The sequence below is a fragment of the Coturnix japonica genome, chromosome 1 (genome assembly GCF_001577835.2).
Source record: "Coturnix japonica isolate 7356 chromosome 1, Coturnix japonica 2.1, whole genome shotgun sequence".
In the NCBI taxonomy this organism is placed as follows: Eukaryota; Metazoa; Chordata; class Aves; order Galliformes; family Phasianidae; genus Coturnix; species Coturnix japonica.
This window is the reverse complement of record NC_029516.1, coordinates 46,234,927-46,262,208: the sequence shown is the minus strand read 5'-3', so window position 1 is coordinate 46,262,208 and position 27,282 is coordinate 46,234,927. Positions and strand designations below refer to the sequence as shown.

General features: G+C 50.4%; 2 protein-coding genes and 1 non-coding gene across 4 annotated transcripts; 1 reads left to right on the top strand and 2 right to left on the bottom strand.

Annotated features, from left to right (window-relative positions):
* Positions 1 to 3,183: 3,183 nt before the first annotated feature.
* On the bottom strand, positions 3,184 to 8,832 carry RPL3 (ribosomal protein L3). Its single transcript, XM_015860321.1, has 9 exons — positions 8,735 to 8,832; positions 8,173 to 8,365; positions 7,566 to 7,734; positions 6,555 to 6,690; positions 5,431 to 5,617; positions 4,768 to 5,030; positions 4,175 to 4,270; positions 3,768 to 3,887; positions 3,184 to 3,301 (listed from the first exon to the last, which is right to left on the bottom strand). Exons 1-9 carry the CDS (start codon positions 8,735 to 8,737, stop codon positions 3,257 to 3,259), a joined length of 1,212 nt encoding a protein of 403 aa, XP_015715807.1. The 5' UTR covers positions 8,738 to 8,832; the 3' UTR covers positions 3,184 to 3,256.
* LOC116652828 lies at positions 5,233 to 5,325 on the bottom strand. Its single transcript, XR_004306047.1, has one exon. It is a non-coding gene; the product is annotated as a small nucleolar RNA U83B (small nucleolar RNA).
* Positions 8,833 to 11,391: 2,559 nt separating the features above from the next.
* SYNGR1 (synaptogyrin 1) lies at positions 11,392 to 23,523 on the top strand. Of its 2 annotated transcripts, none has more exons than XM_015860344.2 (4): positions 11,392 to 11,586; positions 17,329 to 17,566; positions 18,026 to 18,171; positions 19,864 to 23,523. In XM_015860344.2, the coding sequence occupies exons 1-4, from the start codon at positions 11,488 to 11,490 to the stop codon at positions 20,080 to 20,082; spliced, it is 702 nt and encodes a 233-aa protein (XP_015715830.1). In that variant the 5' UTR covers positions 11,392 to 11,487; the 3' UTR covers positions 20,083 to 23,523. The 2 variants fall into 2 exon arrangements, with proteins under 2 accessions (XP_015715830.1, XP_015715839.1); XM_015860353.2 differs by having other exon boundaries at positions 11,401 to 11,586; positions 19,304 to 19,982.
* The last annotated feature ends 3,759 nt before the right edge of the window (positions 23,524 to 27,282 follow it).

Here is a 27,282-nt window from a genome sequence, read left to right as displayed (position 1 = left end):
GGACCTCATGGTGGCCATCCTAGCCCTGCACCCATGCTTTATGGAAATGGTGGTGTGGTGGGGTATATATTTAGTCTTCTTCACTTCATCCCATGGCTGCCACAGCAACACCACGTGGTTCTCCAGCTTGCTGATGGCTGAGGTGGGCTTCCCAAAAGCCATTTGGCCTCCTGTAAGTCCTATGCCATCCAGTGAGCAATGCTGCATCAGGGGCTGGAGGGACGCAAAGCACCTTGGGGTCCCACTGAGTGTGCAGTCGGGGGCTAGAGTCCATTGTGCTCAGGGGACCTACAAAGCAAACAGCAACTTGGAAGAGGCAGTGAGATGGGGAGCAACAGCCTCCAACCTGCCCGCTCCAATCCATAGACATGTGCTGCTGGGCTTAGCATGCACTGCATGAACCCAACCTCACCACCCCAGGGCACGTTCATGATCTCCTCTTCCATGTCGAGCATGATTGAAGCTCAGCGCCTGTCACTAGATCAAAGGCACGGTGTCAGCTGGGCTGCTTGCGGAGCTAATTGCAAGAGCCAAGACCCCCAACTTGAACTCACTCTGCACCCCCCGGGCAGCCTCACACACTTCTGACGTCTCCGCTGGAGTATCACAGCTGCACCTCGTTTCATCTCCAACAAGGGAAAGCACTAAGAAGAGCTGCGACCCAGATGTGCTGCGGGAAGTTGTGAAAACACAACCCCCCCAGTCCCAGTACTGCCAGCAGCTGGGGAGCACTGGGGCTTCCAGGTGCTGGAAGTGAAAGTTGGCCCCACTTCCCAGCCATCCAGCTGGGGCCAGGCATGTTCCCACGGTGCTGCTTGCTCCCCACGGCTCAGGGACCAGCAGGTCTCCCCTGTGCATCATCAGGGTGCGGGACCCTCCCTGACCTGCTGCCCCACAAATGTGGTTGGAGTTGGCAGTGATAGGAGAAGCTCAGAGTGAAGATAAGTGATTAAAATAATCATAATAGCAATAATAATAATAAAGACCTTGGCTCTAGGGCAGAGAAGCCCATTTTTTGTCCCCTTGCTGGGGGACCAATGTATGACTTGCACTGACTTCTGAGCACTCCTATGGGGACTGTCCCTGTCATCCTGGATAGCTGGATGGATAGGAGTAGAGCGGTGGATGGAGGGGTAGATGGAGGAATAGATGTGTGGATGGAGGAGGGATGGATGGAGGTCTGTAGAAGCAGGAAGGCTCAGGAGATGAGAATCAGACCTTCATGACAGAAGTGTAGCTTGGTGCTCCACAGCTTCTCCCATCCATGTGGCCCTGCCAGGATCTCAGTGGCTTTGCAGCTAAGCCTAGTGCTCGGTACCCAGGCAGCTTCCAATAATTGCAAAGAGACCTGGGTGACCAGTCAAGTGGGGCTTTATCCCAGAGCAGCCCCACTGGACTTGGGGACAAATGTCATGGACACCCCCTGCCACCTGCAATAGTGGTGTCCAACCATTGGTAGAGGGAGGAGCGCCATCTCCTGACGTTGGATGTCCTCCTGACCCCAAGTTTTCAGGAGGAAAAAGGATTAAAAACTACTTTTGCAGTATTGTTTTCTTACCCACCCAGTGTTTTAACAGCAACCACCACTCCAGGCATAAACCAATGAAAGTTTGGCACCAGGTTCCCGGCTGAAGGAAAGAGCTCCTTGTGTGAGATGGGCACTGAGCATCCCTAACATGGATGGCGTTTCTTAAGGATTGCTTCCTTTTAATTAGGTGCTAATTTGACTGAAAATCCCGGCTGTTCTCCTTACTGCTTTGAAATAAACTCACCAGCTTCGTAGCTGCCACTGGAGACCCCGCCACGAGCTGCGGTTTGGTAAAGCGAGAAGGTCTCAGTGGTTTTGAAAGAGGCAGAATTAGCAGCATGTAATTCACGGTGGGCTTCCATCCCCATCACCTCACTGCTAATCCCCATCCCCTCCAGTGCCTCAGGCTGGTCCGATCAAGCAGCAGCAACAGGTAGGGCTGGCTAAGAGCTCCACGTGTGTGCTATAAAACGATCAACTCACAGCCAACCACAAGCAACAAAGCTCTCTAGGGGGCAGGGAAACCTCCATCTTCAGAGCCGCTCATAAAGCTGTCACCTCGAGATGGCTGCTGATTGGAAACCCCACTTTCCTGCACTGGAGAATTAGTAATTGAGGACTCTGCTTTACCTGCCTGCCAATTTGAGGGGGAACTCGGGGAAAATAATCAAGTTAACGTTGGTTGTTGAGAGCTCTCTTGTTACACTTGGCTGAAAGCAGCCAACAGGTTCATGTGTTAAACAAGGCTGACAGGGAGCCAGCCGGATTGTGCAGTCATGGAGTCTGGTTTCTAGGGAAACAAGGTAAATGTTTTTCCTCCTCACAGCCACCTTTTAACTCTTAGAAGGTTCTTATGCGTGATGATGAAAGCTATTTTCTACATCTATCCTTTTCCATTCCTATCAAAGCAAACAGCACCGGCCTGGATGTATCTCAGTGCAGAGCCACATGCCAATTCATTTGGTGTGTAAATCTGGAGGGTTATTGCCTTAATCACAGCCTCCTCTCCAATTATGGGCAGCAAAGGCTCCACCAGCTCAGTTATCTAAATTTACACAAGCCTTCAGTCTCAGGCTATGGCCCAAAGCACGAGTGATCTCACTATTGCGGCTGGAGGCACCCAAGCGCTCAGGGCTGTGCTGCCTTTCTTGGTATAACACCACAGCTCCCATAAATGCAGTGTTTGTCAGGACTCCTGCTATAGCAAGCTGAGTCTGTGCAGAAGAGCTGCATCCCCACACCAAGGAAACCCTGCTGGGAACTGCAGCCAAACTGACCCCCCCAAAGACCAGAGCAATATTTTCAGCCAGCCAGTGACACAACACCAGCAGCACACAGTGCTCCCTCCTCAGCATTACAGAGGGATCAGGGTGAAAACATCACCCTCCCCTCCTCTGGGGCAGGCCCACTCCTTGAACCAGGCAGTTACACCACACAAGGAATCATCAGCCACCCACACTAAAGGTACTTACACAAAATTCAGGGATATATCAACTACCTAAAGCAGTTTCATTAACAGTTCTGTGCAAAGGATCCCCAGCTGCCAGGCAGAAGATTAAGCAATTACTCATGGGAGATTTTTGTTTGCTCGATCCCATGCATAGGACCTGCAGCAGCCAGAATGCCTGACCTGATGCATAAAGCAGGAAACAGAGTTAAATTCTTTAAAATCTTTTATTTTTTGGTCTGACAGCACACAGGCCACAGAGCAGAAGATAGTTTCACACATTAAGCCACCTCCTCTTTTGCAATACGATCTTTCTTGAGTGGTCCCTGAAGGGGAAAAAAGAAACATTAGTGGTCTATTCCATCAATAACCACATCGCATCCCAATTAGCTTCTTGCAGTTTTATTACTTTCTTTAATAAACTCTATTAGTAGAGATAAAGGCCCTCAGTGATGCCACCTGTTGGAAGCCAGAAGCTTCAGGAGAAAGTTGAACTTGGTGCAGCCGCACTGCATCAAATCAGACTTGGAATTTAGCAGGTAAGAAATGTTGGTGCCACCTAGTGGGGAAGCTCCTGCACACCTACCAAGCTGCTCACCAGCACATTGCCTTCATAAAGGTCTGACATTTGAAAGAGCACAGGGACTACAGCTCCACTGCTTCATGTGCCAAATAGAAAATGCCACCCACAGTCCACTGCAAACACCATCATCCCCAGGAGCCACAGGCAGTGCCAGCTGCCAAGATATGTGTAACGCTAAGAAACTCATCAGTTTTAGATAATATCCTTACCATGAAAGACTTCTTCTCTTCAGCTGTCTGGAAGCGGCCATGACCAAATTTGGAGGTTGTGTCAATGAACTTCAGATCGATCTTCTCCAAAGCCCGACGCTTGGTCTGCACAAGCAGGGACTACAAGAGAGATTCCAGCTGAGTCCAGGAGCAGCACCCTCTCAACCAGCCAGAAGGCTGGTGGCTTTCTCTTCATCATCTCAATAACACCATTAAATCACTCTGACCTCTTATTTCAGCTGCTATTACATGAGGAGCATAAGCCAACTTACAGTCTGTACAACAGTGGTCAGCCCCCACCACCAAAGAATCTAAGAACCCCCACAGCAGCAAAGACACTCAAACCAGATGCAATGCAGCTGAGAAAAGCTATTTCATCCCATCTGACAGATGTCTGCCCTACTTACCTTGCGCAGGGTTAGGACCCTCTTCTTGGTCCCAACAACACAGCCCTTCAGCATGATGAAGTCATTGGTCACCTCGCCGTAGTGGACGAAGCCACCCTGGATAGGAAGAAAACAGTCAGTGCACACTGTAAGGTGAGATCAGCAGTGGCAACATATCAACATATCACCATCATATGCCAATAGCATGAGGCTCCTGCACCCATTCTGCAACTTGGCCATTCCTTCATTCACTGAAATCCCCACTTTTTCTATTGTCTTTCACTGAAGTCTCTCAATTCACTTGCTGCAATGTGAATTCTGCTAAGAACAGCAGCAATGTTGAGGTTGACAAAAAAAACCCACCTGCTTTTGTGGCTGAATTATTCCTTATATACATGAGTATCATTCCCAGCATCCCTTGATACCGCTGCCAATTATTAAATGCAGTAAGCAAAAGTTACACAAGTCAATACTGAGAATGACTCAGCAGCACCACCACCCACAGCAGCTGAGTTTTTTCCTCAAGTGCTCTTCATTCAATCCTTTCACATCATGTACCACACCCAACCACCTCAGAGGACTCCAACTCTTCCCACACAGCTGTTACAACTCACCAGAGGGTTAATGCTCTTGTCAGACAAGTCATAATCAGTTGATGCATTGTTTTTGATCAGCTTTCCATCCTTGATTTGGTAACCCTGGCCAATCTTGTAGATCTTTTTATTGATTTCGGTACGATGGTGATACCCTTTCTGACCAGCACGGGCCACAGAGAAGGCCACACGAGCAGGATGCCATGCACCAATACAGGCCACCTTGCGCAGCCCCCTGTGAGTCTTGCGGGGCAGCTTCTTGGTGTGCCAACGGCTGGTAACACCTAGAACAAGAAATGCAAGCAGTGTTGATGTTTCTTGGCATGCTGTGATGACTTCAGTTGTTCAAATAGAGCTCAGAAGACCTGAGCTACTGTCCTTAAACAATAAAACAGAAGCCTAGGCACAGTACTCCAGGAATTGCTTTTCTTGAAGCACGCTGTCCTAAAAGTGCCCACACTCTCTCCCTGGCTGTCCCTAGGAAGTGTTGTTCTCAGAAGGAAGGCAGCATGGAATGACTCCTCACAGATGTCAGGCGCTGTGCCCAGCGCTTATTCCATGGCTTCATCACCGAACTGTGACAGCAATACCTCCTCAGCTCTTGGCCCACTCAACTGTGAGAATCAAAGGCCAGGATTATATTAAAACACGTACCCTGACTACAGAGAACTTCAATGTATTTACCTTTATACCCCTTGCCCTTGGTGACTCCAATGACATCTATCATCTCATCCTGACCAAAGACACTTGACACAGGGACCTGCTGTTCCAGTTTCTCCCGAGCCCAATCCACTTTCTCAGCAACAGTGCCACCATTCACCTGGATCTCCATCAGGTGAGACTTCTTCTGTCTCAGGGGAAGCAGCCGCATCTGTAAAACAAAGGATGAAATGTAGTTTCCGTTCTTCCAGACTGACCTTGTATCACCTACTCCAGTATTATTCCAGTCCTGGCCCAATCTTTCTTGTAACTGAACAGCAGCCATGTTTATAATTTATATTTAGAAGGGAGGGATTGATATGAGTATTAACAGCAGCTGCGATGCTGCTTTTGCTGTCTAATATTGGAAACTAGCTCTATTATAATCAGCAAAGGTGTAATTAGACATCTTACCATGCTTATAGACAATTCATCAATTTAATTACACCTCAAACAAGCCTGACATAACTCTTGACAGCTAGGCAGATATCACCATTCAGAAGTACAGCTCCTCCAGCAGCTCCTCGGAGCAAAAGCCACTGAAATCCTGAGTGTTTGCCATCCCTGCAGAACGGCTTCAAACTCTACAACCACACAAACGCTATAGTTAAGTATCTGTGTATAGTTAAGTATCTGTGTGCCCCGGTGGTGTAGTGGTAGGAATGCCGCCTTGCAACACTGGGGCCCAGGGTTCGAATCCCCCCCTGTGGCGCAAGTGGTAGAAGTGCCGCTCTGCTACACAGAGGCTCGAATCCCGGGGGTTGGACTCGATGATCTCTAAGGTCCCTTCCAACCCGCATGAGACTGTGATACTATGATGATGATCTGGTCCACTTCCATTTGTAGCACAGGACTGAGTCCAAGCAGTGCCCATTATGGTTCAGCCTCTCCTGAGCACAGCTGTAGATGACAGTCTGTGGTCCCCTTCAGGGCTAACCATGCACACTTTGAGTGTACACTTAATACAGAATTAAAGACTACTGGGATTCATCATGTGCTTAACAGTTATCACTAGACTGTGGGGCGGGTAGAAATCTCACTGCTGAGATGGACCAGGCTTTATTCTTGCAATCTTAATTGTTTCCACTGTGTACCTGCATATAACTTACCTGGGTGTGAGCCATGACTCTAATAACCTGGCAGTATTTCTTCATGCTATTGAAATCCTTCTCCAACTGCTTTTTGCCCTCCTCGTCTTGCCATTTCTTGCAGTACTTGGTGAAGGCCTTCTTCTTGGATTTGTGCCTTCAGGAGCAGAGCAGAGACAAGGTTTGGCTGAGCCCTTCATCGATCCCCCCAGGGAAGGGGGGATGAGCGGAAGGAGCTGCCACCTTAGCCAGTTGTGGCTCATTGCCAGCTTCTAAGCAATCTTTTCCACTGGCAAGCGGAGCCCGGAGCTCATCAGACAAATGCAAGTTTGCCAAAGCTGAGCAGAGCTGCCATGAATCCCAAAGCACATTAATATTCACAGTACAGAAGACAAAAGACTGTAGAGAGATGTCGAACAATAACAGAAAAACAGACCTTTAAAGCAATTGCGTCAGACGACTGCTATCTGCTACACAACACCGTAATTTCCCCCCTGTAAGCCTGAGCTATGCCTGACAGCAAGGTCATTACTGTAACACCCGTGAGACAATTATTGCACTGCGTTGACATTTTCCCTGCCTGCAAAGTTCATAAACAAGCTGTGAGCCCTAGACACGCTGGAGCCATACTCAGGCAATTGTGCATACTTGAAATCACAACAGTGCCCGGAACAGTAATCAAAAGTAACATTCAGCCTCCCCTTTCCTGAGAAAACAGGGCTACAGTCAGGACTCGACACTCAACAACAAGCACCAGAGGCGATTTCCTTATGTCCGCCCGTCGAAGTATCATCATATGTAGCCTGTTAAGGAGATCTCAGGCCAAAACTACTATTGTCACCCCATGCCAAGAATATCATTAGTGCTACAGTCACCTTCCCAGAAACCCTGCTCTGGCAGGTCATATTTCTATACCAGGTCACCAAGGCCAAATGCTTATAGTGGAAAAGCTGCATCAAGAAGCTATGCTACAATAATCTGCAACCTAGAAGTAAAAAATTAAGTCAGTACGTGAAAGTCCTGCTCTCTTACCAGTTCTTGTAGAAGCGACGCTTGCACTCGTCACTGATGTGCTCAGCAAAGATGGTCTTGAAGCTGCGGAGACCACGAGGAGTCTCCACATAGCCCACAATGCCCACAATGACCATGGGAGGAGTCTCTACTATAGTGACAGCCTCAACTACCTCCTTCTTGTTCACCTCTGCAGTGAGACAGAAATACAGGTTAAACCAACAGCAGCTCTTAAGCACCTTGTGCTCTTCCTCACTGGCAGTTTCAAGCTTAAAGGGCACAAATTCCTTTCACAACGGTAACAATGATGATACAGGTGATTTACTTAGACATCAAGAAACAACCTTAAGTAGCACATCAGAGTTAAACCAAAATGAGGCTCCTGTGCAAGCCTCCATGCATGTCACAAAGAGCACTGTTAATATGACAACTATTGCTAAATAGGAGTTCCTGCTGCTATCATTCATGATGAAGAATGGTTTAGGATGCTTCATACCTCACCCACTGAGCAGAAACACCTGCTGAAAAAGGTGTAAAGCTAAGGCAGGATTAACATTCACAGCTACCTATGAGAAGGTATCTCTTATCTTCTATCTTTTGCCACTCATAAGGAAAGATTGATACGTACTGGACCCAGGTCTGTCGACTTCACGGACAATGTGAGTCATCCCAGCCTTGTACCCCAAGAAGGCAGTGAGATGGACGGGTTTGCTGGGATCATCTTTGGGAAAGCTCTTCACCTTGCCCCTGTGTCTGCTGCTGCGCTTACGGGGCAGGAAGCCCAGGGAGCCGTGCCTGGGGGCCGAGAACTTGCGGTGAGACTGAAAAAAGAAAATAAATACATAATACTTGCTTCAGAGTTTCACTGATATCCGCCATATAATTAATAATAAAAAGGCTTTAACTAGTACAGAAGCTGAACTAAGAAGCGTAGCAGTCTCCAGTGCCCACGAACCCACAGCTGCCCGCCATCCCACCACAGATCCCACACACACGGGCTCCAGGCCCGCCGCTGTCCCCACGCTAAGGCCTCGCCCACAGGGACTAGAGCCCCAAAATGAGCCCGGCGCCATGTCCCGCAGAGACAGGGGGCAGCCGGGTGAGGAGCTGGCAGCCGCTGTGGCAAGGATGGCAGCGGTAGAGGACGGATGGCAAGGCCAGGCCCGGCCAGCGCCACGACGTGCACCCACCATCTTGTCCCCGCGCCGGACCGGAAAGACCGAGGCCTTCCGCGCACGTGACCTTTATAGTCGACCCGCCCCCGGTGACGCAACACGCAGCGTAAGAGATCTCGCGAGAGCAGGGGACGTACGGCGCTACGGGAGGGGAGCGGGATCAAAATGGTGGCGAAGGCGCATTGGGGTAGCGAGCGCCATCTTGTCCTGGGGAGGGCATTGACAGCTCTTGAGCGCTCACCTCATCTCCACCCGCTGCTCCTGCGCGCCTACCGGCTGTGTCCCTATTTCCACCTCAACCTGCTTTTTTTCCAGGCCGAAGTAAGGCTGGGCAGGGTGAAGGAAAAACAAGCAGAAGGTGTCATTGCTAAATAAATATCGGGAATATTTATTTTAAAATTTAAATTTTATTTTAAAAATTAAAGACAAAGCTGAGAAGAATTTCAGTCACAACGATCTGATTAAACAAACTTACACACAGCACATGCCCCCTGTGGGTCCTCTTTATTCAAATGAAGAGAGATGAAGATTCTATTCTGTCTCTTTTATATATATAAAGGTGATTAAGCAAGATGATTGCAGCATTTTCCTAACAGGAGTGTAGCAGTCTCTCACATGCAGATGAGGCCATTATGTGCATCCACAGCATCATGGAGGTTGGAAAAGACCTCTAAGATCACCTGGTCCAATGGCCAGCCCATCCCCACCATGCCCACTGACCACATCCCTCAGTGCCACATCCACATGGCTCTGGAACACCTACAGGGACGGTGACTGCACCATGTACACACAGTACACCTCTATCATCATGGAAAATAGATCACACTGGTATGGCCTTCTGCTCCTCTGCTTGTGCTTTGGGTGGTATCATGAGAAGCAGGAAGCAGACAGACTGTTTGGAGGTCTTCGGTCTGTGAAGCTGCAAGTTGGGCCAGGGGAAGTTCACATTGGATATCAGGGAGGATTTCTTCTTCTGAAGCAGTGGCACAGGCTGCCCAGGGAGGTGGTGCAGTCACCATTGGGAAGTATATAGTAAAACACCTGCAACTTCTTAAATGAATCTCCTAATGATCTGTAACTCAAATGATGCTTGACGAATCTTCGTCAATGTGAAGAAACACAGGAACAACAAAGAAATGGAAACACGGTATTTAAACATTCATAAGATCAAATAGGTTTTCCTGTGAACATTGGCACCCGTTTTGCTTATTTGCATATCTCAAAGCATCAAAGGAGATCACATAAATTCCTTCTCGCAGGGACACGTTCTCAAGCAGATTGTGTGTTCTCCAGGAACTGCGTCCCACTGTGTATTTCTATGGTGCTTGGTACAACACAGCTCCCAATTCAATTAGGGCCTCTCTGTGCTACTGCTGAATTAATAATAGCCAATATCAACAACTTAAGTGCTAAAGTTATGCCTCAGAAGAGGAACTAAAAATAAGGCTTACTGTGGGACCTGTCTGGAGATCTTATCACTCATGCTGTTCGCACATTATTTCTCTTGCTCTGTGTGCTGCTGATGCTGGCTCTGCTGCTGCACAGAAACATCAGCACAGAGGTGAAGCAGAGATGAAACCTGAACAGGAAGGGAGACAGAGGATGGGAGATAAATTATTCACTCTCCCTCCGTGAGCACCAGGAAACTGGATAGGATCAGGCTGAAGAAACTCAGACTTCCCTAGACCTGAAATGGCGTGAGTGCCATTGCAGGATAACTGATTTGACACATGACTCTGGCTGAAATGTGCCCTAAAGTGGCTCTGATCCTTGGTGTGGGGTTGTAGGGTTTTCATCTTTAATCAAGTGCTACCTGGACAGCAAAAGCACAATGAACCAGTCACCACTCGCAGTAACAAAGGTCAGTGTGTGGCTATCATGTTTTTTACATGGCTGAGACACAAGACACCTACCCTTGTGCCAAAGCCACCTGAATACTGCTGGGATGCACATTATGGTTATACCTAGTTACTGCAAACATTAATTAAAGAGCTGAAGCAAACACCAACCTATAGAGCCAGATCCTGCTCTGAGAGCTAAAGACAAGGCGCAGCTGGGTCAGATTGAAGGGCTGGTTCACAGGTTGTGCCGAAAACACCACCCAACGCTTGGAGCAAACTGAGCACGTTCCCCATGGAGCTGGATGTGTTCAGGCATGACCTAAAGGTGACAGGCCCAGAAGCGGTCCAACCTGCCATGCTGCTTTATCTGCCTTTGAGGTCAGAAGAGCTGGAGGGGTGGTTGGCCCAGTGATGCAGTGTCTTCTCACAACAAAGGGACACCCCATACCTGCCACCATTTTGTAGAGGTGCTTCAGTATCTAATGGGGCTATGAGAAAGAAGAGGTCAGACTCTAGCAGGGTCTGCTGGGACAGGACAAGGGGAAATGGTTTCAAATGGAGATTTAGATTGGATAAAAGGAAATAGGCTTTTATGGTAAGGATGGTGAGGCACTGGCATGGGTTGCCTATACACGTGTGGATGCCCCAACCATGCAGACATGCAAGGTCAGGCTGGAGGGGCACTGAGTATCCTGAGGGTGTCCCTGTTCACTGCTATGTAAGCTCTCTGCTTCAGAGCAAGACAGGAGGGAGGTGGGGGGAGGGAGTGCGCGCTCTCGTGCGGTGCGGCCCTGCCACGTGAGCGCGCGGCTCGCCTCCGCCGCCGCCGTGCTGCCAGGCGCGGCGCTGCCCGGCTCGGCCCCGCACGGCACCGCACGGCACGGCCCCGCCGAGCCCCCCGCGCAGCAGCACACCGCGGGCCCCGCCATGGACGGGGGCGCCTTCGGAGCGGGGAAAGCCGGCGGCGCCTTCGACTTGCAGGCCTTCCTCCGGCAGCCGCACACGCTGCTCCGGCTGCTCTCCTGGGTGAGGCCGCGGCACGGAGCGGGGGGGAGCGGGACGGGGCTGCGGGGCGCAGCGGCGGGGCCCTGGGCTCCCCTCCCCGCGCATGCATGGGCGCGTGTGCGTGCGCGTTATCTCGCCGTGTGCGGTTATATATCGTAGATTATCGTGTTGCTTCCAACGGTATATGTTATATATGCTTTAATATATATCGCTTGTCATCCGTGCGTGCACGCGTAGCTCTCCGCGTATATAAGACAGACATATCCGTGCCTCCATAGGGATCCATCTCCATCCATACGCGTATATCTGCGTGCCCGCATCTGCCTCCAGATGTGCCGATCTCCGTGCATAGCTCCATCCATATATATATACGCCCCCATAGGTGCACAGCCGTAGGCACGCAGATATGCAGGGACATAGGGCCATCCGTAGAGCCATGTAGGGTGAGAGCGCTCTGCTGCGGGGCTGCAGCCCTGGGGAGGATCCAGGGTGGGCTCTGCCTCCATCTCCATCTGTTTGGGGATCCGTGTGACCTCCCCCCTGGCTGGGGTGTTGGTGGGATGTGGGGTACCAGCAGGCTGGGGGTGATGCTTTGGGGTACACAGAGTGGTAAAGGTGAGCTGGGGTGGGGTCTGTGCTCCCTCCTCTACCTGCCCCCTCTCATTCTGCTGCTCTCCATAACGCATTCCCCCATCCCATGGCCGCCGGCCCCGCACGTCTCCATCTCCGCACGAAGGTCATTGGGATTAAGGCAGCGAGCTGCGGCAGGAGCCGGCGCGGGAGAGATTGAGGTCTGGGCTGGGAGCTGAGGAGGGAGGGCAGGCAGAGGAGAGAGGGTACATGCGTGCTGGCACTGGTGGGGCAAAATAAATGAAATAAAAGGGAATAAGCACCGAAGGGGGAACGGGGAATTGAAGCTGGGCATGGGGGTGCTGTCTGTCCCTCACGGTGCTGTGATGTGAGGATGGCTGCAGAGCCCCAGGATGGCTGAGGATGTCATTAATGCAGGTGTCTGTCCATCTGTCTGTATGTCTGGACTCACTGACACCAGGCTTGGGGTTGTGATGGGGGCATGCAGCCCTGTCCCTTTGCCTGCACAAGTATAATGGACAGAGTGTGACCTACAAAGGCTCTCCTGCTTCTGATCTCTGTGGCAGAATTTCCTCTTTCCTTCTCTCTCTCACCCTTTCTGCCTTTTTGTTTTTTTTCCTTCATGACTTCATTCGAGCACTGCGGGGTTCTGGCTTCCCAAAGGTGAGGCAGAGAGAGAGCAGGATATCTGTCTTTTTATTAGGCACCTGCTCTGCTCCACAGCACCTCAGTGCTCCCCGAGCCCACAGCAAGGAGCGTGTCCTGGGGACCAGCATCTCCCCATAACATTCCCCTATGGCTGCTACTCTGACCTTGGCAGAGGACAGGATGGGGCTCACTAGCCCTGCATGGGGTTGAGGAGGCCATATCCCACTGTGGGTCAGCCAGGACCTGGTCGGGCTGTCCTGAGTGGCACATCACCCTTTACTCTCCTCAGCCATGGGTTCTTCCTCCTACTTATTCTGTCCAGGGAGCCACAAGCTGCCTCCCATGTATTTAGTCCTGAATTTGACTTCCAGTCTTGAGACCAAGAAGGGTTCTGATGGGTGTTCAAGGCCTGTCTCAGGCTGTGACTGGCACCAGAACTGCTATAATATCATTGAGGTTAGGAAAGACCTCCAAGATTACCTAGTTCAGCCATCAGTCCATCCTCACCATTCCCACTAACCATGTCCCTCAGTGTCACATCCACGTGGTTCTTGAACACCTCCAGGGCCTCTCCATGAACACTCAAAAAATACAAGTTCACTTTTGTTTTGCCCTTCTCACTCCCTGTGGGAGGGAGTTCAGATGCTCGAGGCTGGAGGCTCCTTGTAGCCACTTTCATGTGATGGACTTTAATAAGGAGCAGAACATTCTATAGTTGCTTCCCAAGGAAGTGACCATGCACTTGGGTCATGCCTTGGAGCAGACTTGGTTGCGACATCGAGGTGTGGATGAGTGTAGGGCGTTGTACCAACAGGTGACCACACTGGCTTTTGCCAGCAGTGGAAGGCTCTGGGCTCAGATGGGCTGGCAGAGGAGGGAGGGATGGGGTGGATTTGGAAAAGGAGGATGCTGAGCTGTGGCACAAGGTTAGCAATTCTGGAGAGCCCATCCAACAAGCTCAGGTTACTTGGATGCTCCAGAGGCTTTTTTAAGGCATTACTCCCCATACTGCCTCTTTGCTTGTGGCTGGCTTTGTCCAAAATAGTACTTGCTAAGCAAAATTTTCTGCTTGTGCTTTGCACAGACCTGGCCAACAGAGCAGCTCGACACCAAGGGAAGGATGCAACCCCTCAGGCTTTGAACACAGTACCAACTCCATGAATAAGTAAAGTGTGAACTGAAACACTGTCCTAGTATTGGAGCAAGAGACCCCAGACTCACCTTCTTCCTGCCCTTACTGTGTGCACCTGGAATGGCTTTGGCTGCCATGGCCACTGTGTGATGGTGGGACACATGGTGAGATGAGGACTTTGGGGATAAGGACACCAGGTTGTGCTAACAGAAGGGTGGTGGATGTGCTGAGGGCCAGACCCCAATGGAGAAAGGTGCACTGTGTGGTCCCAGAATGACGATGGATGGGTGACAGCGGTCAGCAGAAGGGCTAATGGTGAACAAAAGCTACCTGGCAGGGAGAGCCCTGCTCTGATCCTAGGGCAGGAATTAGGGATGTGGAGCTGCTCCCCCCAGCATCACCTGCTTCAGCTCAGCTGAGTGGCAGACGCCACGTGGCTGCCAGCCAGGACTGCCTCCAGGAGCTGAGAAAAGTAGGGGGGGCTCACAGGGATGGGCAATACTTTGGGATCAGGGTTTACCAGAATGCTGGGGGTTAAACAGAGGCCTTCTGCTTTCAGGCTGCTGCTCCCACACGCACCGAAAGCCACGTGTGTTTTTCTTCAAAATGAGCTAAATACAAGCAGATTTAATGATGGGGATGATGATGATAATCCATGTCTGTGCAGGGTGCTCTGATTCTTTCCAGAAGCTGTGTTTGCAGGTGAACGAGTGCAGATGAAAACCCCATCATCTCTGATGTTTGCTCTCTTCCTCGTCCCCGTGTTTTTAAATAGATTTATTCTTGCTCGTTGCCAGATCAGCATGGGAGAGGTCATCGCTTCGTTCTGTCTGAGGTGGATTGGATTTGAAGTCCCACGGGTTATGTTATGTCACCGAACTGTTTCCTCTCCCTAATGGAATAAAGCAGGGGAGGAAGCAGCAGGAATCATGGCTGGCACCACATCAGCCCAACAGCTTTGTGCCTGCTGAGGCTGTCAGAGGGTTTTTGGGGAAGAAACTGTGGCAAATTCCCAGGAGGAGGTGCCAGAAAATCCTTGCATGGTGCCGGGGCACATCACATGATGCCTGGGGATGGGGATGGGCGCACTGCACAGACCTCACATGATGCTCAGCAGGTTCTGCCTGGCCAGAGCAGGATTAAAACAAGGCTTTGTATGGCAGGAAGCAGTTCATTTTTTGGTTCCTCTGTTTGTGTCAGCTCTACAAGATGCCTGGCTCTGGGCTTCCTGGATGCCGCCAGGCACTTGCAGTGGAAAATGAGGGTGCTGCAGTCCTACAGATAATGAGGAATGGCAGCGTGCAGGGGAAGGAGGGTGGCTGGCATTTCTTTGTAAGTGATGCAGATGTGCTGATGACGGAAACACAAATGTTTTATTATTGCAGGCTTGTGGTGTTTGGTTTTTAATCCAGGCAGACATTCACATTGCACATGCTGCCTGGATTATCTTGGCATATGTGCAGCTTGTGCAAACTAGGAGATGTCGAGTATTTAATTGGTCTGAAATGCCTTGCAAAGACAGCGAGCTTCCACCCACCACCTGTGCCAAGACACAGCTGGGGTTAAGTGTGCAGCAGTAAAACTGGGCTCAGCCCCCAGGGGAGTGAGGGATGTGGCATCAGGGTAAGGAGACATTTTGCCATGCTTATCTTCCCAACCTATGGAATGACCTTAAGGTAATGGCCTCAAATTGAGCCAGGGGAGGTTCAGGTTGGATGTTAAGAAAAACTTCTCAGAAGGAGCAGTGCTGCAGTGGCACAGGCTGCCCAGGGAGGTGGTGGAGTCACTGTCCCTGGAGGTGTTCAAGAGCCATGTGGATGTGGCACTGAGGAATGTGGTCAGTGGGCATGGTGGGGATGGTCTGGCTGTTGAACCAGGTGATTTTTGTGGTCTTTTCCAACCAGTCCCTCTGGTCTCATGCACTCAACTGATTCATTCAAGTGTTGACATGGATAGCTGTGAAGGAGCAAGTACAAAAAAGACTAGTTCTGCTGCTTTTGCTTGGGGAGAGCCCTTCCAGGTCAGCAGCAAGCCTATAGATGATAGAGGTGAGATGAGTGTCAAGGAAGGATCAGAGTAAACAGAAGCATCTCTGGGGAGTAAGAAGCTCACTCAACCTGAAATGAACAAGCAGAGACTCACTGCAACTTGTTGCAAGGGTTGGCTTGACCATTTATGAGCCCTAAACTTGAAGTGAACACCAAACTGTCTCTTTGGAGGTTGTTCTCATCTTCCAAAGAGAAGGTGTGCTTTCTGCCTGGTGCTGCAGTAAAGCAGGCACCCACTTTGTAGCCCCAGTACCCAGGGGGTTATACCTTAGGTGGTCATAGAATCATAGAATCATTAAGGTTTGGCAAAACCACCAAGATTGTCTAATCCTACCATAGTCACATAAGCCCTGGGAGCACCTGGACCTCACCTCCAGGAGATGGGATATTCACAACTTCTCTAAGTAGCCTGAGGCTGTGTATGGGCTTGGTGTTTATCAACACTTAATTTTCTCTGCAGTCACCAAGCTTCTTTGCTTTTTGGGTTGAGACCTGAAGATCTCAAGACACCCTGCAAAGAGAAATCTGTGCATGCTGCCTTCTCTCTCTTTCCTTTTCCTTCCTTCCCTTCTTTTCCTTCCTTCTTCCTCCTGCTGTGTGAGAGGACTGGCCATGTAGCAGAAGGCAAAGGCTAATTCGGTGCGCAAAGGTTAAACTGGCAGGTGTGGATTATGGCATCTCTACCTGGCCTCATCCTTAATTCCACCTTATTTAACATAATGCACTGCTGCAGTGTTGGTGGTGGGTAGGGAAGACTCCTAGTGCTTCTGCTAAATTTGTGGGGAAGGTTAGTATTTGTCATGGGCTGGGCTGAAGGAGGGCAATGGGGAGGGGGAGCTTATATGCAAGGAGATAGGGAGAGCAGGAGCCTAGTGGGTCAGCAGGAGGAGCTGGGGCTGTGGGAAGGCAAAGAAGGAAAGGAGCACAAGTAGCCAGATGGAGAAAATTGGAGTGTAAATGTGTAGTGAGACAAGGAATTCCTAGAAGGGAAAGGAGTGGGTGGGAAAATAAGTGCAGACTAAGCGGATTTCTGCTGCTGGGAGCCCTTGCACGCAGGCACCCGCACCAAATTTGTATCTGCATTACACTCCACATCGCCTCCCTGTGCGTCTGCTGGAAGCCGCCCTTCCTCCAGGCTGAGGCTGCTTCACATAGGTTTGGATCAGATGGATGAACAGACTCCATCTAGATGTGCCCTATTTTAAGCTAATCCTCTGAAATCAAATAAAACCACCCCTGCTACACTGCCACAGTTGAGGTGAGGCAGCAGGATGGGGGCTTGCCCAAGATCCGTGGAGCTCATGCAGAGCAACCTGCCCTGATGTCCCTCTGCCTGTCCTCCAGGTGTTCTCCATCGTGGTGTTTGGCTCCATTGTCAATGAGGGGTATGTGAACCGCCTGGATGAATCAGAGGAGCACTGCATTTTCAACCGCAACCGCAACGCCTGCAACTATGGCATTACTGTGGGTGTCCTCGCCTTCCTCAGCTGCCTTCTCTACCTGGCTCTGGATGCCTACTTCCCGCAGATCAGCAGCGTCAAGGACCGCAAAAAGGCAGTGCTCTCAGACATTGGCGTCTCAGGTGAGCTTCCCAACTGGATTTCTCTGCCCTTGCCCTGCTGTCCTGCTGCTGACGGTGGGCTGCTGCCAGATCCCTGGCATCCCCCCTTCCTGATAGCTGTGCAGGATCTTCTCCAGTTCTTAGCTCAATTTACCTAGATCCCTACATCCCCTGTGGTGTGACGGGACCACAGGTAGAGCAAGAGCACAGCATCTGAATTTGTCAAGGACTTCTGTCTTCCAGGTTGGTTCATGTTTAGCCTAGCAGTCCCACACACAGCCAATAGGGCAGAAAAGGAGAGGGGCCCAGCGCTGCTTGATATGGTACCTCAGTGAACCTGGAAGCTTAGAAAGCCCTCATGGCCAGCACATCACCCACTTTGCAGTATGACAATGGGTTGTGTGGGGTTCTAGTTTGCAGAGTAATGTGATGTGTTTGTTTTGGGCTCACGCACACCTTCTTGATCACTGTTCTCTACAGCTTTTTGGGCATTCCTCTGGTTTGTTGGCTTCTGCTTTCTGACTAACCAGTGGCAAGCTTCAAAAGAAGAGGACAACCCATTGAATGAGGGAGGAGACGCAGCCCGAGCAGCCATCACATTCTCATTCTTCTCCATCTTCACCTGGGTAAGTAAAGCAACCATGATGTCAGATTGAGGCTCCTCTAATATTGTATTGGTTGCGGGGAATGAGAGGTGACAAGATAAGTGATTCCTTATGGAAATGACATGGCCTTGTGGAAGGAAATGGAGGAGCAGAGGTAATTAGGAGGGAGGCCTGGTGTAGTGGATTCAGACAGCTCGGCTTCTTCACACTACCTTCTTCTCTAAAGAACAGGGAAGAAAATATGTTGGAAAAAGCTGTTTGGATGAGATAAGGACAAGGAGAACACTCACCAGTTACAGTCACGGGCCAAACAAGCTGAGCATATGGAAATTAATAGAACTTATTGTCTACTAATAACAGATTATAGCAGTGGGAACTAAAAGTGAATTAAAAATACCTTTTTCTCCATCTACTCCACCTACTTTCTTCTGAAGCAGCACAGAGGGGCGGGGAATGGAAACTGTGGTCAGTCTATACCACTGTCATCTCCATGGTCACTCCCTGCTCCATGTGGCTTCTTCCCATGGGATACTGTCCTTCTCAGATTCACCCACATGGGCTTCCCATAGGCTGCAGCTCTCCAAGCATTGCTCCAACATGGCTCTGTAGTATGGGACTCATGCTTCAGGTGTTGCTCCACCATGGGTCTCCATGGATAGAAGCTCCACTTCATTTTCCTGTCCATGAAAGGATTTTGAACGGCACTTGTAGCTCACAGATGCTAAGCAGAGAAGGGAGCTGCAGGCTGGGGGCTCACATGAAATGTCCTGAGTGGCCACAAGAGGCTGCAGTTGCATCTCTCCCATCTCTAGGTATGCAGCCTGCACACATGACTGCAGTAGTTGGGCACTGCACCGAGATGGGTGGCAGTGGGGACAAGGGACAGCAGTGTGACCCCCAGCTTAAGAGCCAAAGGCAAACAGCAGCATCCCTCAAGCTTCAGCAGAAGGCATGATGGGAACCAAAGCTTGTGCAAGGAGCCTTTTGGAGAGCGGTGTTTGCAGCACTTGCAGGATCCTCCTGGACACATGGGCTGCGGGTGGCTGAAGGCATCCTCTCCCCCAGATCTTTGTGTTTATTTTTCATCTCATTCAAACGCTCCATTCTGATCTTCCTCACTGATCCTCCTCCTCACCCCTCTCTCTCCTCACAGGGCTTCCTTGCCTTTCTGGCTGTCCGACGGCTCAGAGACATTACTTTTCAGGAAGAATACAACACGCTATTCCCCAACTCCCCATCCTTGCTGCCATAATGCCCCTCAGTGATGAGAAGCCTGGGGAAGAGGGGTGCAGACGGAGAAGCTGTTGAGCACTTGGCTCCATCTGTGTTCCTCCTCGGCCCCTTCTCTCCCTCAGTCTAACTAATGCTGCGTAACACTTGTGCCTTTCTTTTGATGACTGTTCATGTCTCAGCCAGAAGATACCTTCTGCCCCCCATTGCTGTGTCTTCTCTATTCCCCTCAGCCCTCATTCCCCAAACCCTGCCTCTAGGGGCAGCTCACAGCCTGCCCTACCACTCACCTGTGCAGGGGATGCTCTGGGAAGACTGCTGGAGTCCAAGTGCATACTGTGGGACTGTCTCCCAGATGGGCTTCGCATACTAACCAGTAACCACGACTAACCTCCTTTTTGTTTATTTCTCTCTCTTGGGACGTTCCCCTTTCTCTCTTTCCCATCCCCTCTCTGCCTCCCATCTCTCTCCATCCTCCTGAAGGTGGGCCAGGCGTTCCTGGCATATCAGCGCTTCCGGCTGGGTGCCGACTCGGCCCTCTTCTCCCAGGACTACATGGACCCCAGCCAGGATTCCAGCATGCCTTACGCTCCCTACATGAATGAGGAGGATGCGACGGACACGGTGGGGACGTACCAGCAGCCCCCTGCAGCAGATGCTTTTGACACCGAGACACAGGGGTACCAGACGCAGAACTACTGAGCCGCCGATGCCCCTTCCCTGTCCCCTTCCATTTTTGCCCCCTTTCCCACTGCCGGCAGTGAGCCGAGGCACAAGCCAGACACGTGCGTAGTGGCACAGGAGGTGGCTCTCAGCTATGCTCCAGCCTTCTGGGTCATCAGTTTTTATTTATTATTTTTAACAAAAAGAAAAAAAGCGCTCCCCATTGCCTCTTCTCCTTCCTCCCCCCAGAACTACCCAGCACCAAATTGTTCCAAAATCTGGCACCGAGGGAGGTTCCCCCCTTCCCCCTTCCTTGGAAGAGAGAAGAGGGGCTACAGCAGAGGTGGAAGAGGTGAGAGGGAGCAGGATGTTCATAGGCGAGGTGGTACTGCTGTGTGCTGCAGTGCTGCTCCGTGCTTGAGGAGCATCTGAATTGGCTCAGGGAGGGGAGGGTGGAATGGGCAGGCTGAGCTGGCATGCAGGCATGCAACAGTGGAGGAAGGGATGGGGAGAGAAGGTGCTTTTCACTGTGAGTCAGGGGATGCTTTGTTTTGAGAGGTTTTGGTGAGATTGAATGGGATAGGAAAGAGGAATATTTGCAGGTACAATCAAAATCCAGTGTTTTTCACAGGTTTTGCTGTAGAGGGCTTGAGAGCAGAGCAGGAAGGCAGTACTGTGAGGGACACTCCTTCTCTGTGCAGAGGTGTTTTCACTGCTTGGGTACTGATGCATCTCCCTCCCTTCCACTAGCCAGATAATGCACATGGGAATGGAGCAGGAACCCCAAAAAGAGATGCAGCTGTTGTGTCCAGACATCACATTGGGGTGCAGCAAGTGGTGGAGAGTCCAAAGGTGGTCTTCACCTCCCACTCCGATGGGAAGGTCAGCAAAGATGGGAGAATTCCCTCCATTTCCACTCTCCAATTTGTTTGAGGCCGCAGTGGGCTCCCTGACCACTGGTCCTGTGCACTTTTAGTTAACTTAGTGCTCCTGCAGCATTTGACATGTCTGTAAAGCCTCACCTAGGTGGCAGTAGTGAATCTTAAATAGAGCTTGTATTGACATTACTCCACACTTTTTAGAATCTTGCTTCAAGAAACAGCTCCGGAACCACAGTATTTATTCCAGGATAGAATTAATGTTAGTGCCTAGAAGTAAGGGACTGAACAGTAGCCAGCTGGACTGCTTCAGCACAGACATCTTGCAGAGCACAAGCAGTGGAGCTCTGTCCCCTGGACAGCCACCATGGTCCATGTGGCACTGGCCCAAGGAGCAGAGATCAGGAACAGATCCAGCATCCATTGGTGGACAGGATGCGGGTCTGGTCATGCAAACACCTCATCTGAAGGACACAGTCCTCTTTCATCCAGGTCACTTGTCCTCCTCCTCCTAGCACTACTCCTTTCTAGCTGCCCCACATCAGTGGAGAGGGAGTAGACAACACAGAGTTGCGGGTTCCAAGGGGGAAGGAAGGACACTTCTCCATTGCATGCAGGCACAGTTTCTACCTGCTCCACACCTTTATCCATGGCTCTGAGCGAAAGCAATACTGTACATAGGAGGGGTAGTTTTCAGAGGGAAGAACCTCAGGCTTTTTTTTCTCGATGGGATCAGCCTAATATTTAGGCTTGGGAGGGGGTTACTTTATTGAGAGATTCACTGTGGGGGGAGCTCCTTCCATCCACCTCTTCCACCAGGGGAGAGGAAGGAAAGAACAGTGAGGTGGAGAAGACAAACTAGTTGTGCTTGCCCAGAGTCGTCTGTCATCCTTCATGCTTTCATTTTGATGTGTGGGTTGGGTACCAAGAGGAGGAGGCTATAAATAACAAGCTCTCAGCATGAAGATCTGTTGAACTGCTGGGAATTGCCCATCATCACTCCCATCTCATTGGGATGAGGGACCAGTCACATGAGTAGTACAGGCCATAAACTGGAAGGGTGTTGGAGGGTCTACCTGGGGTCTTTTTGATGGACACAGGACAATTATCTATGCCCCTTCCCCCAGCAGAGCTACATCAATGGCTGAACATCTTGTGGGTGTGACTCATGACAAAGCTTTTCTTTATCCTTCTTTTGCTTGCTTCCCTCATGTAACCAGCTGGTGGACTTCAGTGGCTTTGAGGTGGGACGAACCTCCTCCTCAGCCAACCCTTCAGCAGGACGTAAGCCAGGTAGCTTCATCTTGGGCTACTGCCCGTCTTTGTCTCTTTCTTCCTTGCTTTGTGTTATGGCAAAAGCACTGGTATGGTAGGGGACGCTGTAACAGTAGACGCTTGGGCAACTTCTTGCCTTTGCTCATGGGAGAAGGGGTGCTCTCCTTGAATTGACTTTCTTTGAGCCTTTGCAAGGGAGGGTTGGTGGTGGCAAACCTGATTGGGGGACCCATCTGGTTAGCACACAGCCCTTGAAAATGCAGTTTCAGTGACATAGAGCTGGCTCTGAGGAGATGGACCTACCCAGGGTAGGTGGTTATCATATCTTGGGAACTTCTGATAAGGGGCTGCTGGCGATCATATGAAGGCCTGGGCACCTGGCTGGAACATGTCCCTTTTAGATCCTAAATGAGTGTGAGATCAGTCCCACTCTAGGGATTAGGAGATCAGAGGGAAGGCTGCATAAGCAAAACGATAAGAAGGCTTTCTTCCCCGCCGTGCCATTTGTCCGGATTACAGAGGATTACTCATCCCCTGTTGGGAGCAGTGGCCCCTTGATGTCTTCTTATCTTGCCAAGTCCCCAAGTAAGGTACTTTTATGATAGCAGGGACTGTGAAGGTCAAAGGAGTAATGAAAACTTGCCCCAGCTCTACCCGTGACTTCAGCCTTCTGACGTACCCCCCATCCCTGGCTCACCTATGTCCCCATCAACTTGTTCATCATCTCATTACACACCCATCCCTTCTGCATTAGTCCTGACAGTCCCCTCAGGGCAGGAAGACAGTGTGTTTCCACACATTGAGGAGCACTCAGGAGGACCCAGGAAGGCAGCGTAGTATGACAGTCTCCATGGGAGTGTTGGCTCTGGTCTCCAGAGCAGGTACAAGGCAGGGAACACAGCGAGGCCACCTCATGCAGCAAGTCCAAACCGTCCATCCAGACACCTCCCTGCTGCCCTCGTGGCATCCATCACACCATCTGGGCTGCCCTGCCCCTTCCCCTGCCACATTACTGCCTGTGTATAGTATATATTATATATATATATATTTTAAAAGATGTATAATATAAAGCTATACATATATACAATGACTCATGGATGGCCTGCCACATGCAGGATCCCCTGAGTGGTCTTGTTTAAGCCTGAGTGTACCTTCACCCCTTCTTCCCTCGTCCCCATCCGTCCTCAAATCCAACTACAGCAAGCCCCGCCACCTCGGCACATGTGTTTACAATATCCTATATATTTGTGGTTAACAAAGTGAAGGTGGTGACTACTGGTGTCTCAATAAAGTTAAAACATTCAAAATAATGAAACAATATGAAAAATTGGTCTGATTTTCTTTGCAATTTGGATGGGTTTTCTAGCCACAGAGGGTCTGGGGAGGGTTTTCCTGCTAATAACGCCAAGGTCGCGGGTTCGATCCCCGTACGGGCCAAGCATGAGTTCAGACGCGGTGGCATATCAAAGGCAAAAGGCCTTTAGGTCCCGGAGTTTTCGGTTTTGGAGCCATCCGAAGGGGAAGGGGAGGCATCAGTGTGCCCCCAGGTGGCCAGGAAGGCCAACAGCAACTGTGATGGTGTGTATGAGAACTGGACAAAGGTTCCTTTCTCCCTTCCCTTCCTTCCTTTTGGCTGCTAGAGTAAAAACAAACAAGAAACCCTTTTACAAGTACATCAACTGTAAGAGGAGGACAAAGGAGAATCTCCATTCTTTACTGGATGTGGCTGGGAATGTGACCACAGAGGATAAGGAAAAGGCTGAGGTTCTCAATGCCTTCTTTACGTCTGTCTTTAAAAGTCATCTTGGTTGTTCCCAGGGCTTCCCAGTCTCGGCTGGGGAGCAGACTGAACCCCCTGTGATTCTTGAAGAAGCAGTCAGGGAATTACTGCTCCAACTGGACTGTCACAAGTCCATGGGTCCAGACGAGATTCACCTGAGAGTGCTGAAGGAACTGGCGGAGGTGATCGCTGAGCCTCTTTCCGTTATCTTTCAGCGCTCTCTGCTAACGGGTGAGGTCCTGGAAGACTGGAGGCTTGCCAACATGACTCCCATTTACAAGAAAGGTTGTAAGGAGGATCCGGGGAACTATAGGCCTGTTAGCCTGACCTCGGTGCCAGGGAAGGTAATGAAACGGATTGTCTTGAGGGAGATCACGCAGCAGGTGTGGGATGACCAGGAGATCAGACCTAGCCAGCATGGGTTCGTGAAGGGCAGGTCCTGCTTGACCAATCTGATCTCCTACAATCCTGTGACCCGTCTAATAGATGAAGGAAAGGCTGTTGATGTGGTCTACTTAGACTTCAGCAAAGCCTTTGACACTGTCTCCCATGCTATTCTCCTACAAAAGCTGGCAGCCCGTGGATTGGGTGGGTACACTCTCGGCTGGGTAAGGAGCTGGCTGGAGGGCCGGGCCCAGAGTGTGGTGGTAGATGGAGTTAAATCCAGTTGAAGATCAGTCATGAGTGGTGTTCCCCAGGGGTTGGTGCTGGGACCTGTCCTCTTCAACATCTTTATTGATGACTTGGATGAGGGCATTGAGTGTGCCCTCAGTAAGTTCGTGGATGACACCAAATTGGCAGGGAGTGTCGATCTGCCTGAGGGTAGCAAGGCCCTACAGAGGGATCTGGATAGGCTGGAGAACTGGGCCGAAGCCAACGGGATGAAGTTCAACAAGACCAAATGCCGGGTCCTGCACTTTGGCCACAACAACCCCAGGCAGCGCTATAGGCTTGGGGCGGAGTGGCTGGAGGACTGTGTTGAGGAAACGGATCTGGGGGTACTGATTGATGCTCGGCTGAACATGAGCCGACAGTGTGCCCGGGTGGCCAAGAAGGCCAACGGCATCCTGGCTTGCATCAAAACCAGTGTTACTAGCAGGAACAGGGAGGTAATTGTCCCCCTGTACTCGGCATTGGTGTGGACGCACCTTGAGTACTGTGTTCAGTTTTGGGCCCCTCACTGCAAGAAAGACACTGAGGCCCTGGAACGTATTCAGAGGAGGGCTACAAAGCTGGTGAGGGGTCTGGAGCACAGGCCTTATGAGGAGTGGCTGAGGGAGCTAGGATTGTTCAGCCTGGAGAAGAGGAGGCTCAGGGGAGACCTTATAGCTCTCTATAACTTCCTGAAGGGAGGTTGTAGTGAGCTGGGGGGTGGTCTCTTCTCTCGTGTAATCAGTGATAGAACTAGAGGGAATGGTTTTAAGCTGCGCCAGGGGAGATTCAGGCTGGACATTAGGAAGTATTACTTTTCGGAAAGGGTAGTCAGGCATTGGAATGCACTGCCCAGGGAGGTGGTGGAGTCACCGACCATGGGAGTGTTCAAGAAATGTTTGAATGTGGTGTTGAGGAATATGATTTAGCCGGGAAGTATTGGTAATGGTTGGACTAGATGGTCTTCTAGGTCTTTTCCAACCTTGATAATTCTGTGTTTCTGTGATTCCTGAAGCTGGGACATAAGCTGGGGCACCTTAAGGAGCAAGAGTGTCCATGCCAACATTTGTCCCATTTGAACCCAGGATTCCACAGTCCTCCAGGTTTAGTGAAAGTCGGCAGTATCAGTGCAGACAGACTTAAATGGCTGCCCTTATTGAGAGAGATGTTTCAGGAGGTTCTAAGAGTGGCTTGTTCTGCTTGGCTTGTTTGAAATCACACCTACCATCAAGTGTCTCTTACCTTATCAAGAGGAAAACATGAGAAGGATCTTGAAGTACTATATTAGGGGTTATTGTGAAATGGCTATAGTCACAGAAGGTGAAGATGGGGAATATGAAAGAATATGGAATAAACATCACTATTTTCACACCCAGGGAAGAAGATCTGTTTATTAGTTTGATGTGTCTTCTATTTATCTCTGTGTGACCATTGCTTGGGTGTCTAGCATAGCACACGTTTTCAAAACATAATCAAGTACTGGGAAACAAGAGCCCTCAAGATACTGCTGACTGGGTTTCAGTAATAGATAGCTCAACACTGAGGAGGATATCATTGCAATTTCCTCCGTGACAAGATTCAAAATAATGTTTTTCAGCAGTGCTTCGATAGAGCTTCCTTCTCATCCCCTTTTAATGCACCTGTCGCCTGAGTACCCAGGTATCTAACGTGCCAACCCTTGTGTAGCCTGAGGACGATAAGCACAAGTACATGATGGTCAACTGGCAGCATCAAGTCCTCTGGACTGTCTTCCATCTTGGGTACACACTGTAGCTGCACCTAAGCATATACCTAAATGTACTGATATACCTACCCATCCCTTCTTTCTTTGGACAAAGACCCCTTCCTTCCTACAGTCCTATAGAGATGCCATGCCCCTAGAAAGTCAGATGTCTTGGCAACAGGACAAGTTAAAAACTGATGAGGCCAAATGTTGCCAGAACCAAGCCTAAAGCTCTGCCCAAAATCTATTCTGCAGTGACAGCTCTCTCTCTACTGTGAGGGTGTCTCTGAATGCCTACAACAGCACCGTGATGGGGGCTGCATTATGCTCCCTGCTCTCCACAGCATATTGTTCAATAATGTTTGTTCATCTTTTATCTGCTAGCCCAGCAGGGTGACCAGTGGAATGCTTCTTCCCTTTCTGCAGAGGAAACATATGAACAAACAGGAAGGCAGTAGCGCAGCTTGGCACTAGAAATACTGTGCATATAATCCCTGGCACTGGGACCAGGGAAGCACGAGAAACAGTAAGTACAAAGAGGCAGAGAGAGAGAGAGAAGGAAAATAAAACAGGATGGCAATGGTCAGTGACCATGAGCTGCAGCCAGACAAATTAGGAACAGGACAAACATGCAGACTCCAATCGTTAGTCTCAGAAGGACACACTTAACAATATACGAGCACAGCAATGACTTGTAACTCCTCCTCTCATAAGGAGAGTCGCTGCAGGCTGCCCAAGGAGGTGGTGCAGTCACTGTCCATGGAGGTGTTCCAGAGCCGCGTGGATGTGGCACTGAGGGACTAGGGCAGGGGACATGGTGGGGATGGGCCGGTGGCTGCACCAAGGGATCTCAGAGTGATCCTCGCCGCCTCCTCATTGGGCGGAGTGACGGAAGGGGGCGTTGGCTGCGAGCGCTGCTCTCTGCGTGTGGG